Source organism: Anoplopoma fimbria, chromosome 9 (genome assembly GCF_027596085.1).
Source record: "Anoplopoma fimbria isolate UVic2021 breed Golden Eagle Sablefish chromosome 9, Afim_UVic_2022, whole genome shotgun sequence".
NCBI lineage: Eukaryota > Metazoa > Chordata > Actinopteri > Perciformes > Anoplopomatidae > Anoplopoma > Anoplopoma fimbria.
The window spans coordinates 20,906,398-20,918,659 of record NC_072457.1 but is presented as its reverse complement, the minus strand read 5'-3'; the positions used below and the strand labels follow the sequence as shown (position 1 = coordinate 20,918,659).

The window sequence follows — 12,262 nt, the reverse complement described above, 5'->3', positions numbered from 1 at the left end:
TCGGTGGAGAGCTTCAGGTATCTGTTTGGTTTGTTACTTAGCTTTTTCTCCAGAGTGAAAAGGATAGCCACTGTAGTTCAGCTTTATATAGATTTTTACAGAGCTGAGTAAGTGTGACTTTTCCGAGCCAGCTCACAGTCGGTGTCCTAGACGCCAGTGTGGCCAAAATTTCATGGCAGGCAAACTGAAGTCAAAAGAGTATAACACAAAGCTTAAGCACATGTCCCAGGAAAGAAAATATTGAAAGATGTATACAAACAAACTTTTTTTCTCTCCAAAATTATAAGACCATTCTGCCTATAACCTATTTTGAAACCACTTTTTTTCTGTATTTGAGTCATGTAAGATATCTTTTTGATTAAAGGAGATATGACAGTGTTGCTGCTGGGAAAGTGATGAGTACAATTATCCAGCCTCCACAGAACCTTCCATACAAAGTTTCACAGCCAAAAACACAACAAACAAGATACTTATACATACTGGAACATAACAAAATCATATACACATACATTCGGTTCACATACGTACAAGCACACACACATAAAATACACAAAAACCCTTTAAAGTAACTTTATCAAAATAGGCGTGTAATATAAGGCACTAGAAATCTAAAATCAAAATACTTATTAGATGCTGTTTGAAGTATGAGTTTGATAATCCGTTGGTTGCCATGACACACAGAAGTATGACATCATCTACTGGAGTTGTGACATAATAAAAGATCTACATCCTAAGAGGTCAGAGGTTGTCCCTCTGTTTGGACACGTTTAACAGTGGCAAGAATCATATAACATCTTTGCGTAACATCTTTGTGTCTGGAAAAAGATGTGTCATCAATATCATCGTCTTCATAATGGCATATAACTGCAGTTAGTGACTACACACAAAAATATATAATACATCTACTTATTGCACACTGAATCAGACAGAGAGAAAAGTCATAGGTGAGCATTCCAGTGAGAAAATTGTTCCTTCCCCAACAACCCCCCCCCCCCCCAACACCCTCATCCCACCCTGTTTTCTACATCCCTGTTTCGCTCCCTGCTTGAGAAATCTTGGTGAAGCTTATTTGGACACATAAATAGATGTTTTGTCGTATTTGCTTTCTGTGCATGCTCTCTGTAGTTTCTATCTGGACTTTCGCTCAACCTGCACACAGAAGACCTTGGCGAGATTATTCTCGGGACTTCCTAGTAGCAGCAGGGTTAGTACTGCACCTCTGTCGGCCCCTTGGAATTCAAACATGGTTGCCTTCTTTGACCAATTTGAGGCCAGATAGAAATGAGGTTGAGAGTCCTGTGTGCATGGTGAACAACTGTGTGTTTTTAAAAACATGGGTTATAGCATACAGGAGTGATACTCAATGGTGGTGTTTTTTTTTTAAAGAATTGTGAACATTTTCCACACTAGATTTGATTGTACACTTTAAAACAGTACCGTATCACTTTTTTTTAAAACGCTACAGCTCATTGGATTACACAGAAGGGAAAAAAAATACAACTTTGCCTTTGTATGGTCAGTGGGGACAAAGTGAAACATCTGTAAAAACAAAGAACAGAACATGCCATAGAGAATAGCCAGTTTTTAAAAAACAAGATAGTCACATATCTATATTTTTTTTCTAAAAAACTAAATTAATGTTTTACTTTGTGGTATGCATTTTAAACCTCTCTCAAGCTTCCTTTATCTTAAAACATGAAGCATAAGGTTGAACTGGTGGTTTTTTTATTACTGTATGGTAGAAATATCTTGTTTTTCATTCACAAGAAACTACACAAGATTCTGTTTCCAAAACAAAACAGAGAAACATAGCTTGGTGTCTTTTTTTTTGGGATGTGTATTCTTTGTCTTTTTAATACTGTGTGCTCTGTGTTTTCAGTCTTCCGTTGGCAATTCTCTGGTGCTCAAAAGTCCCAGTTCTTTCAGTCCACGAGACTTCCATAAGATGGATTTGTAGACTCCTTCTGGACAGTCCTCAAGATAGAAAAATCTAAATTTCCTGTGACAGCTAAATACTGTAGCCTGGTCCTGTATCTAGGTTGGTGATGCTACACTGGTGGTGGACGAGGTGAGAGTTCCACACCCAAACAATGTAAAGCAATCTGGGTGCTCAGAAAAGCACTGAAAGGAATAAAAAATAAAAAAAAACAATATTTGATCAAGTATTCTGATTGGAACAGTGGTTGAAGTTGCTTCTTCAGACTGACCAATGGGTGTGTTTGGGCTGAGGGTGAAAGGAAACACCCTTGTCAAGCAGGTTGCTATGGCTCAGTTAGAGGTGCTGTTTCTGAGTACGGGATAAGCCGATGGGTCCCCTTCACTCTGCATGTGGTCGCAATAATCATCAAAGACACATTGCAGCCTAGTGCATTGATTTAGGCCGCATGTGACCTAAGAAAAGTGCACTAGGTGGGATGTGGCATGAAAGGCGGCCAGTCGGGTTTATGTTGCATAGTGATCAAAGCTTCCCAGGTACTCCAGACTCGCCCGGTAGCAGAACTGGTACTGGTCCTGGAGGGAGGCAGAAGAATATTGAGTCAGTGAAAGAGAAAAAAAAAGACTGATTAAGGCAAGTGTTTTTATGGAAAGAAAGCATGAATTATAAAGGAGTTCGAAGGATAGCAGCTGGGAAGATCACCTCTGTCTGAACGGTGGCAGGTCTCTGGGTGCGCAGCATCTTGACAGTCTGGAAGATGTCCACCACCCCCTCGTACCTCATCCTCTCCAGAACAATGCTGAGGGTGATGAACACACCGGTCCTGCCTACTCCAGCACTGTTGGCAAGAAGTGGAAACATATTTAGAGCTGGATACATTCAAACAAAAAAGTAAAAAAAGTATAACATTTCATAGAAAGACATAGTAGAATATGTCATTAAAATGTCATCAGGAAGTTATAGTATAATATGCCTTGAAAAAAACTAAAACTAAAAAAATGTAGAGTATTTCTAAAACATGTCAAATTATCACAGTGAAGTGTGACATAAAGTACATACAAAGTCATAGTATAGTATGTCATTAAAAGTCCTTGTATACCAAGTCAAACATTTGTCAAAAAGTGATTAAAGTGTGTCATTAAATGTTCAAAATAGTCATTGATCTGATTTGAACAGTCACGATTTGATTCCGTTTTCAATTTAAACATTTGTTTCTGCACTGCAGCTATGCCATTGGTAAACAACGGAGTCTTTATTCGTTAAGATCATCAGATCATTGCTTTCATGTCTTTACAACTTTCTATTTTTTTGTCAAATGTTTCCTTAAAAAGAAAAGCTACAGGTATCAAGCTTGATATTTTTTTCAATGTAGCACTTCATGGTCAACTTAGAAAACTTATTTAATATGTCATCACAATGACTTATTTCACCAGTAAATTGGGAATTAACTGTAAAAAACAACAAAAAAGATCCACTAGAAGGTACGAGTACTTTATACCAAGAACAGCTTGAGCTCTCTGAGTTTACAAGGTACACCTGAATGCACCATAAAGTTCCTGTCAGAGCCCACGTACTTTACCATACAAAGCTATGTTGACATACAATCTGGATCACTAAACATCAAACTGAAAGTAACATATATCTAAATAAATAGCCTAAAAATATATATGCTGAATCTGGATGACTTAACATCAAACTCAAAGCAATAAATGGGCCTATGTATAAAAAAAATCCTTTATAAATCTCGAACTGAACATCAAACTGAAAGCAAATAATAATAAACCATTAGAAATCTAGGTGAGAGCATTTTTATGTTTTGAAAGAGAGAAGTAAAAGGGAAAGGTTTCACTACATGTTAAATGCTACTCTTACAAACCATTAATGTTAATGTATATTCCTGGGATGAGGAGAATCTTAAAGTATGCAATTTCATTTAATGAATGGATATATATATGCTGGATCATTTGAAAGAGAGAACAACAAATTGGTAAATAAGTTAAAGTAGCTGTTGAATTATTTCTTTTACTTCATATCTGCCTGTCTAGTATCGTGGACAAATAGCTGATGTGTTGCGTTTTACATTAGAGACATGACTTTTGTGGGTAGGAATAAACTGAGAATGGGTAAGATATGACATGAATACCACTTGTCTTTTTATATTGAGCCTGTATGGAGAACGTTGATGTACGTCCCTGCATGAATGCTACACAGCCATCGGCCCCTACGAAAGCCCAGTTCTTCCAAGTGTGTGAGTCGTCCTTCATCTTCTTGTATAGTATGCCAATAAAATGTCAACAGTCATATAACAGTATGTCACTAAAAGTCTCACTATAGTAAGTCATAAAAATGTAATTAAGAAGTCATGGTATGATATGTCATTAAAATGATAATAATAGCCATAGTACAACATGTTGTAAAAAAATATATATAGTGTAGTGTGTCAATAAATATGTCCAAAAAGTCTTCATCTATCATATCATTAAAATAATCATAGTATTGTATGTCATGCAATTTTCAAAAAAGTGAAAGTCCAGTATGTCATGAAAATGTCAGAAATAGTGAAACTATAGTATGTCATTAGCATTTAAAAAAATTGTAGTAAAGTATGCCATTCAAATGTCATAAAAAAAAAAATCATACTTTAGCATGTTATATTCTTTTTTAAATAAGTCATATTATATGATGGCATTACAATGTCAAAAAAGTCATTGTAATTAATGTAATTTCAATGTAAAGAGGTCATAGCATAGTATTTCATAAAAATGTCATTAAAAAGGTATAGTATAGAGTATCATTAATTGGTCAAAGAAGTCATTGTAAAGTATGTCATATGAGTGTCATTAAGAAGTCACAGTATGGAATGTTTTAAAAAAAAGTCATACTAGCATTCTAGTATGTTCACTGGCTAAGTTTCTAGTGACCTAATGCAGATTTGTTTGTTTACACATGGCAAAGATCAGACACCGTATGTAACAGAGAGGAAAACCCATGCTGGTAGTTTCCCATGACTGTGACCAGTGACCTTTAAGGCTAATGGTTTAGGATCAGTGCCCCATGTTACTGTCCATCCTCAGACCCAGTCTTCAAACCCTAACTGTACAACAAGCCCAGTCAAACCTCCAGTTTGAATGAATTGAGTGCATGTTGTTCACACATCAACCGTGGTGAACATGTTCCTTTTAGTGTGAACAGGCTACAAAAAAAAAGTTGGACCCTGCTCACTTCAAATAGACTATTATGCGTTAATCTTCTGTGGTTTGTGGTTTGTCAGGTACATAAAATAAAGTCTTCAACCTCATCTCCATTTGTTATGTTTCGCCACTCATTTATTTCATTTTATCCTAAATTTGTCACTCACCTGTCACAATGAATACGACAATCACATGGTATAAAATATAGTTGTGTTAGTGGGAGGAGTAGGTCTTACCTGCAGTGCACAGTAATTGGCCCGTCCTGGCCAAACTGTTCTTTAGTTTTGTGCACCTGGCCAATGAAATCAATGAAACCCTCCCCTGACTTTGGCACTCCTTGCTCTGGCCAATCAGTGAACTGGAACTGACGAACTGTCCGTGATTGGCCGTCCTGGAAGAAGAGAATGTTTTTTATTAATTTTAATCACAAAAATAATGTTAAAGCAGTACAAATAATAACCTGTTGCACACTCGCACCTACACACAAACAAACTGACGACTCACCCTGGCATCAGTGACTTTGAACTCTCGCAGAATGTACTGGGGCATGTTGTACTCAGCCATGGGATCCACCACAAAGTACTGGTACCTGGCTGAGCGCTCTGCAGGCCAGTACTGGTGACACTTCTCCTGCAGGAGGAGAGCAGAGAGGCTTCTGTTCAGAGCTGTTTATGCTCCAGCTTGGTCAAATCATTAATGACAATAACATTTCAAATCATCGCTATGCTGATGACACCCCAACTTACTTAGCCCTCTCACTTAACCCTTTTTGTTTCCTAGAATCCCTCTGTTGATGCATTACCCACAGTAACAGCTGTATGTTTTAAAATATTCTTCTGCTAAATAAGTACAAACTGAAATAATTACTTAAAATTAAAGGGCACTATCTAAAACATTGGTGTTGAAAATTGATTGCATTTTGTCAGTTTTAAAATCAGCATTTATAAAAAATAATTTATGCTTTAATTTCCAGCAGGGTTGACAATTGTGATGGTCTTTTTACAGGCCTACCTAAAAAGACAATCAAACAGCTTCAACGTGTACAAAATGCAGCTGCTAGAGTTATTACGAAACCAAAAGAACCAACCAAATTACTCAGATTACTTCAATCCTGACATTGGCTCCCGGTAAATCACGGAACTGACTTTAAACCCCTGTTGCTTGTTTATAAACCATTAAATAGAGAAAGATCAAAATATATCTCATTTATGATACAAATGTATATATTTGCTGAACCTCTCAGATCACTGGAAAAAAATATTTTAGTAAGACCTACTGCCGGATTTAAACATGTTTAAGCAGCTGTTAGCTGCTATGCTGCCCAGTACTGGAACCCACCTGATTGTATTAAAGGTGCATGGACCGTAGCAACTTTTTAAACTAGGCTTAAAACCAGACTGTCCTCTGATGCTTTTTTACTAACTGATAGAAAGCACTCTGCTTTCTGTCTAGGTTCTTTTAGTTGATCTAAAGCACTCTTCCTTTCATGACTCTTTTATCTGCTCACCTGTAAAGCACTGTGTATGAATTATGTTATACTAATAAACTTGCTTTGCCTTGCCTTTACATCATGCCTGAGGGATTCAGTGCATTAGGAGGACAATTTCTGGCTACTTTGTCATGAAAATTACATCCTGGCCACACAATATTCATTATTCATTTGAAAATTATTCTCAGCCAAATGAGACATGATGTTCATGAGATATGATATTACAGATATTCCCCCCAAAAAACTACGTATGATATCTGTATTTTTTCGATGCAAATGGACACTGTTAGAACAGTTCTCAGTAAAAATGGAGTTGAAACGGAAGACTGGGGGATAAATGCTGCTGATCATGCTGCAGGTTAGCCCTTCAGCGTTAATTTGTATTAATTAGTTAACATATGAGGTCTAATGAAAGTACAATGTATGATATTGTCTGTTACAGTACACTTTTGGATCATGTTAATCATGTTATTAAGAATAAATCATAATATGATATTTGGGTTGATTTTAATTGAAACCTTGTCTAACGTTTTAAAGCTGAAAGCCCACACAAAATTATTTAATTACTGTGGCTTTCAAAGAGTTTTGTCATCTCTTTGTCTTTGATCTTCCTAGAGCTTTGATCCATACTATCACCAGATCTACAAGCCCTTACAGCAGTAATTAAAGGTTTGCTTCTCAGTAGAGCTAATCTATACTGGCAAGTACCCTACATACCCTGTGTTGTATCTAAGAACTGTTATGCTGCTCATTCTGTACACATGACATCTATTGCATTCTGTCCATCCTGGGAGAAGGATCCCTCCTCTGTCGTTCTCCCATAGGTTTCTTCCTTTTTTCTCCCTGTTAAAGGGGTTTTTTAGGGGAGTTTTTCCTGTGCCGATGTGAGGGAAGGACAGAGGATGTCGCATGTGCACAGATTGTAAAGCCCTCTGAGGCAAATTTGTAATTTGTGATTCTGGGCTATACAAAATAAACTGAATTGAATTGAATTGAACATAGGGTACTTGATTATATGAGTGTGTGAGTGTTTGCATGGATTTGTGCTCGTACCCGTCCCATTTCTCTCAGTTTGGTTAGCATGACAACGATGGTGGAGTTGTGTTCCCACAGCATCCTCCAGTAGTCCTCTGTGGTCTCAGCCAGTGGGCCTTGGGTTGCTATGTAGGCTTTTTGCTGCCTGCAAACACAAAAAGATGAGTTAAAAACTTTACAAATACACCCTCTTTACTGATTCCATCTCGAATGACGCTACGGTGAGAGTTGATAGTCCCTGTAAAGACCTTTGAGTCTACATAAAATAACTGAATTAACTAAAATGTCATGTCTTAAATACCAACAAGAAAACAGGAACATCGAAAAATAAGAGTTCAGGTCAATTTTGTCTGACCTGTATCCATCGATGAAGCTGGCGTTGATGTAATCCGATCCCTCCACTCCTCTGATTGGCTGCAGGCACACTCGCGTGGTCTCGTAGGGCATGATGTTCACCAGCCGGTTCTTGAACTTGTTGCATGGCAGGTTGGCACTCACGAACCGTGATGTGTGGGCCTTGGCACTGGCCAGACGCTGGAACGGTAAAGAAATCAATATTTTATTACATTACATTGACTGGCATGATATAGTATATGAATCATTTATTAATTAAATAATTTCATTTATGTGTCAAACATTTGGCCAATCCCACATGGGATTACAAGACACCACTTTTTTACTTATATATTTTGGTCTTGTATATACAAATCATATATTAGAAACTATGTTTCCAAGAAGTAGTGTTGGTGAGAACAGACAGAACCCAAAGAAATCAGGGAAAGGATGATGGGAGTAATGGAAACAAGGGAGGATTGATTAAGAGGAAGGAAGAAAGTTTAGACAAATCCATGGACCTCATTCAAATGTATTTAGCTCAAGCCTTGGTTTTCCTCAGGCAAACTGGACGACTGAGACTAAAAAAAATCAGCTAGACTCGGCGGGCCTGGGGATATTTAGTCAGACATCAAAAAGAGGGGCAATATAGGGGAAAGAGGGCAGCGGTTGGGATTTTTAGAAGGAATATTATAAAGTGAACAAGAGTCGGAAGAAGGAAATCAAGAGTCGGGGGGAAGGAAACCACAAGGCCCCATACTGTCTCAACGCACATATGTGAACCACAGTTAATCCTTCACCAGCAAAGAGGAAAAAAAAAAAATGTAACACACACATTCGTATGGATACATGGAGACGTGAGCACATACTGTACACTCTCTCTGACACTCGACCATTGGATGACTTGAAACCGAAAGACGGAACAACAGAGAATAGGCAGAGGGAAACCGCAGACAGAGACAATGGGGTCTCGTGAACTGAGTCTCGGCCCTCGGAGGCTACCGGAGCGCTGTGGGAGAAAACAGCGGTACCTTATTTTCTTACAGACAGACCACGCTGGAAAATCCCACACCAACCACAAGTTCACCAGTTCATTTTGGTTCTCTGAACCGAGGTTTTCGGTGCCAACGATAGCAATTCTTCCTGTGAGTTGGATTTGAATTTGACTCTGTCTTATCAATACAGTCTGGAACACACAAAACGTTCCGTTTCTTTGATACATGCCCATTATTTTAACCATCTGTTAAGCTTGGATAAAATCATGCCCTGTTGGCAACCTCTTTAAACTCTCCCAGTAAACTCTCTGTGTAAGGAAACAAAAACAGTGTGTCTTAAAAGGGTGTTGGGTTACCGAAGGCTGCCAGGACAGCTGCATTTCTTTCTTTTCTCACAGACATGCTCTAACTTTCTTCCATTTGAGGGACGCGACGCTGCTCCTCCATGAGAAATTCCATCCTTTTGGTGTTTTGTTGATGAAGGTGGAAAGTGCCTTTGTCTGTCCCGCAAGTGTTTGATCGAGATGGAACGTGGTGTCTGGGACACCTCTGGCATATGTTTTACATCAATATAAGGCTGAGCAAACAGTTCAAGGAGCTCTCGGTTCATTGTCATTCTGAGGAAACCGCTGCCATTAGGACAGGAATGCCAGAGCATGGGATAGAGGAGATTGCTTTGAATGGCTTTGTGTTTGCTTTGCCCTCTGAGCGTCTGAGCAGAAATAAACCATTCCAGGAAAAAATCTAAGCCACCTGCTCTCAATATATACCTGTATGGGTAAATTATCTTTCCACCCAGCCAAACCAGACAGGTCTTCTGAGAACTCGTAGAGGTGAATATCACAGTAAACAAAACAACATCAGCTAGAATAAAATTAAAGCAGCACAACTCAATAATACTCTCTTATGTACTCACTCTTCTTGCTTGTGTATTGACGCCTGTGTTCTGTATTCCCTCTTTGAATTCTGATCAGCTCCCTAAATGTTCAAAAAGTGCCCATATGACCTTTTTCCCTGAGATTTTGTTATAAACTGCAACTTTCTGGACTACATTATTTCTTCTTTCTGCGTGTAGCCATCTAACATAACAACTCCAAAGCCGTGATGCTCTCTTAAACCCCCAGTAGAACTCTCTTACCCTGGATTCAAAAGTTGCAATCCCATAACCCCTTTCAAATCCAGCCATCCATCCTGAGTATATGAAACCCTCTAACCAATAACCCTGGGAAAGATGCTCAGTGACCAGGCTGACTGGCCAGAACGAGGTGTTTGTTGGTCATCAATGACTAGTGAAAATATAAGAGTTCTTAAGGACTTTGTTTTTATCTAAAGCAATCTCCTAACGAGTAGGCCCCTGGTCAAAAATCTTGGACATGAAAGCCCAAATTTGGAATCTGGCACATTCTTGTGCAACTATTCCATCATATACACTGATCTTAATTACTGAATATTTTAATGAGTTTGCCTAATGCATGGTAAACAAGTTGTGAAATATTGTTAGGGAGAATTAGACGTATTTTGTGTTTTAGCTTGCAAAGGCTTCTCTATTGACTTTACACCCATATAATCTCTCCCAGTCACATCACTGGTCCCATAGCTCTGAAACGGCTTTGCCATCACAGTTAAATGTGATAACAACAGCTCAGCAAGGCAAGCTTTAAACCAATGATTCAGAGCGTCACAACATGAGCACACATCACCACAAATGTGCACACAAAGACAGCTTGAGTATTATTTTCCATTTGGTAGTTACGGATTGAAAAATAGAAAACAGTGATTTGGTGAAACGGTTTGTATGATTGTGTCGCATTTGGATCTACACTTTTTTAGCAATATTTTTAATATATCTCAATCATCATTGATCAGTTTTATGAACAACCATAAATCAGTTTGATCACATTGTACAACGTTCAAACACACATTCAGTCCTCACCTTGAACTCCACCTCCATGCCGGTGACATTCTCCCCTGGTTCGATCTGCGTCAGCCTCTGGATGTAGGAGTACAGGTTCCTCGCGGGGACCTCTGTGTTCCCGCAGGTCACGGCCTCCAGCAGTGCATCATGGATGAAGATGTACTGGTCCTCCGTCTGGACCATGTAGTTCCTCTGGGAGCGCATCAGCGTGACGTGGCCGTAGATGTCCAGGGCCTTTTCGTGCTTGATTCGCTCCGCCATGGCGTCGATCACGATGAAGCAGCCTGTGCGACCAACTCCAGCACTGAGCCAAAACCAGACGGAGCAACAAAACAAAAAAAAGAAAACAGATGGTGATGCGATATTCTCACGTAACCTGTGAGGTACGAATTGTCGAGCAGATCCTTTCCCTGAGTGTGTGCTGTGACTTCAAACCTGGTACAAATCTTGCCCTGTTGCATATTGCAAAAAGCTCTAACATACTGTGCTTAAATCAACTAAGTATCACAAAGGTGCCAGCAAGCAATATTTCCAACAAAGGACGTAACAATTGACATCAGCGATGAGTCAGCATCACCGTCTGACTGGCATTAGGAAGATATCCTCTCCTATCGACATGCAATCCAGAAATATAATACATTTCGCTGCTCACCCAAACACTTCCACGTTTTTTGCTGTGCTAGTACCTAAATGCTGAAACACCCTTACCAAGCAAGTTTCAACAAGCGAATAAAAAACCTCTTTATATTGTTAAATTAATATCAGTGTGTATTATGTGTGTGTGCGCGTGCACTAGCGCGTGTGTGTCGTTCAGGTGGAATGAGACGCGGCCCATTGTTTGATAGAGAGGCTGGTTGATATGTTAAGGCACATTATGATGGAGTCTTGCTGGGATAATTAAATTTGACTGATAATCCTGTTAGATACTCCATCTGACTGCTACGGAAGATTAGGAAGAGCTCCTCTCCTGCCAACCTTTTCACCCCCTCCTCCTGTCCTCATCTCCCTGCCTCTTTATCTTCTCTCCAAGTACCCGTGCAGCACTCTCACACCAGCCCTAGCACTTTTTCGATCTTGCATTTGTAAGTTTTTTTTTTTTAGATTCCATTTTCTCTCCACCTTCCCTTTTCTTTAATTCATCATTTCCATTCACCGCGTCCTGGATTTGACCTCACCTTCTCTCTCATTCCTCTCACATATCTCCTCCTCTAACTCCCGGTCCCTGGCAACCTCCCGCTCTCAATCATCCCTCAATCCCCTTTTCTCCACTTGCTGCTCTTCCTTCCACCATCTATATCTCGCTAATTCTTCCTCCCCGAGAGCTTCGGCTCCATATTCCCTCTGCGACCCTCTATCTTCTCTTCCTTC

At 39.3% G+C, this 12,262-nt stretch overlaps 1 protein-coding gene across 1 annotated transcript in view; it reads right to left on the bottom strand.

Moving 5' to 3' along the window:
* Positions 1 to 1,647: 1,647 nt before the first annotated feature.
* The window catches only part of ptprdb (protein tyrosine phosphatase receptor type Db), a 91,180-nt gene continuing 80,565 nt past the window's right edge, over positions 1,648 to 12,262 (bottom strand). The window contains 7 exon segments of the mRNA XM_054604031.1: positions 1,648 to 2,511; positions 2,639 to 2,774; positions 5,364 to 5,518; positions 5,632 to 5,757; positions 7,670 to 7,796; positions 8,007 to 8,185; positions 10,913 to 11,198. Of these exon segments, the coding sequence (XP_054460006.1) occupies positions 2,443 to 2,511; positions 2,639 to 2,774; positions 5,364 to 5,518; positions 5,632 to 5,757; positions 7,670 to 7,796; positions 8,007 to 8,185; positions 10,913 to 11,198 (1,078 nt within the window). The 3' untranslated portion in view covers positions 1,648 to 2,442.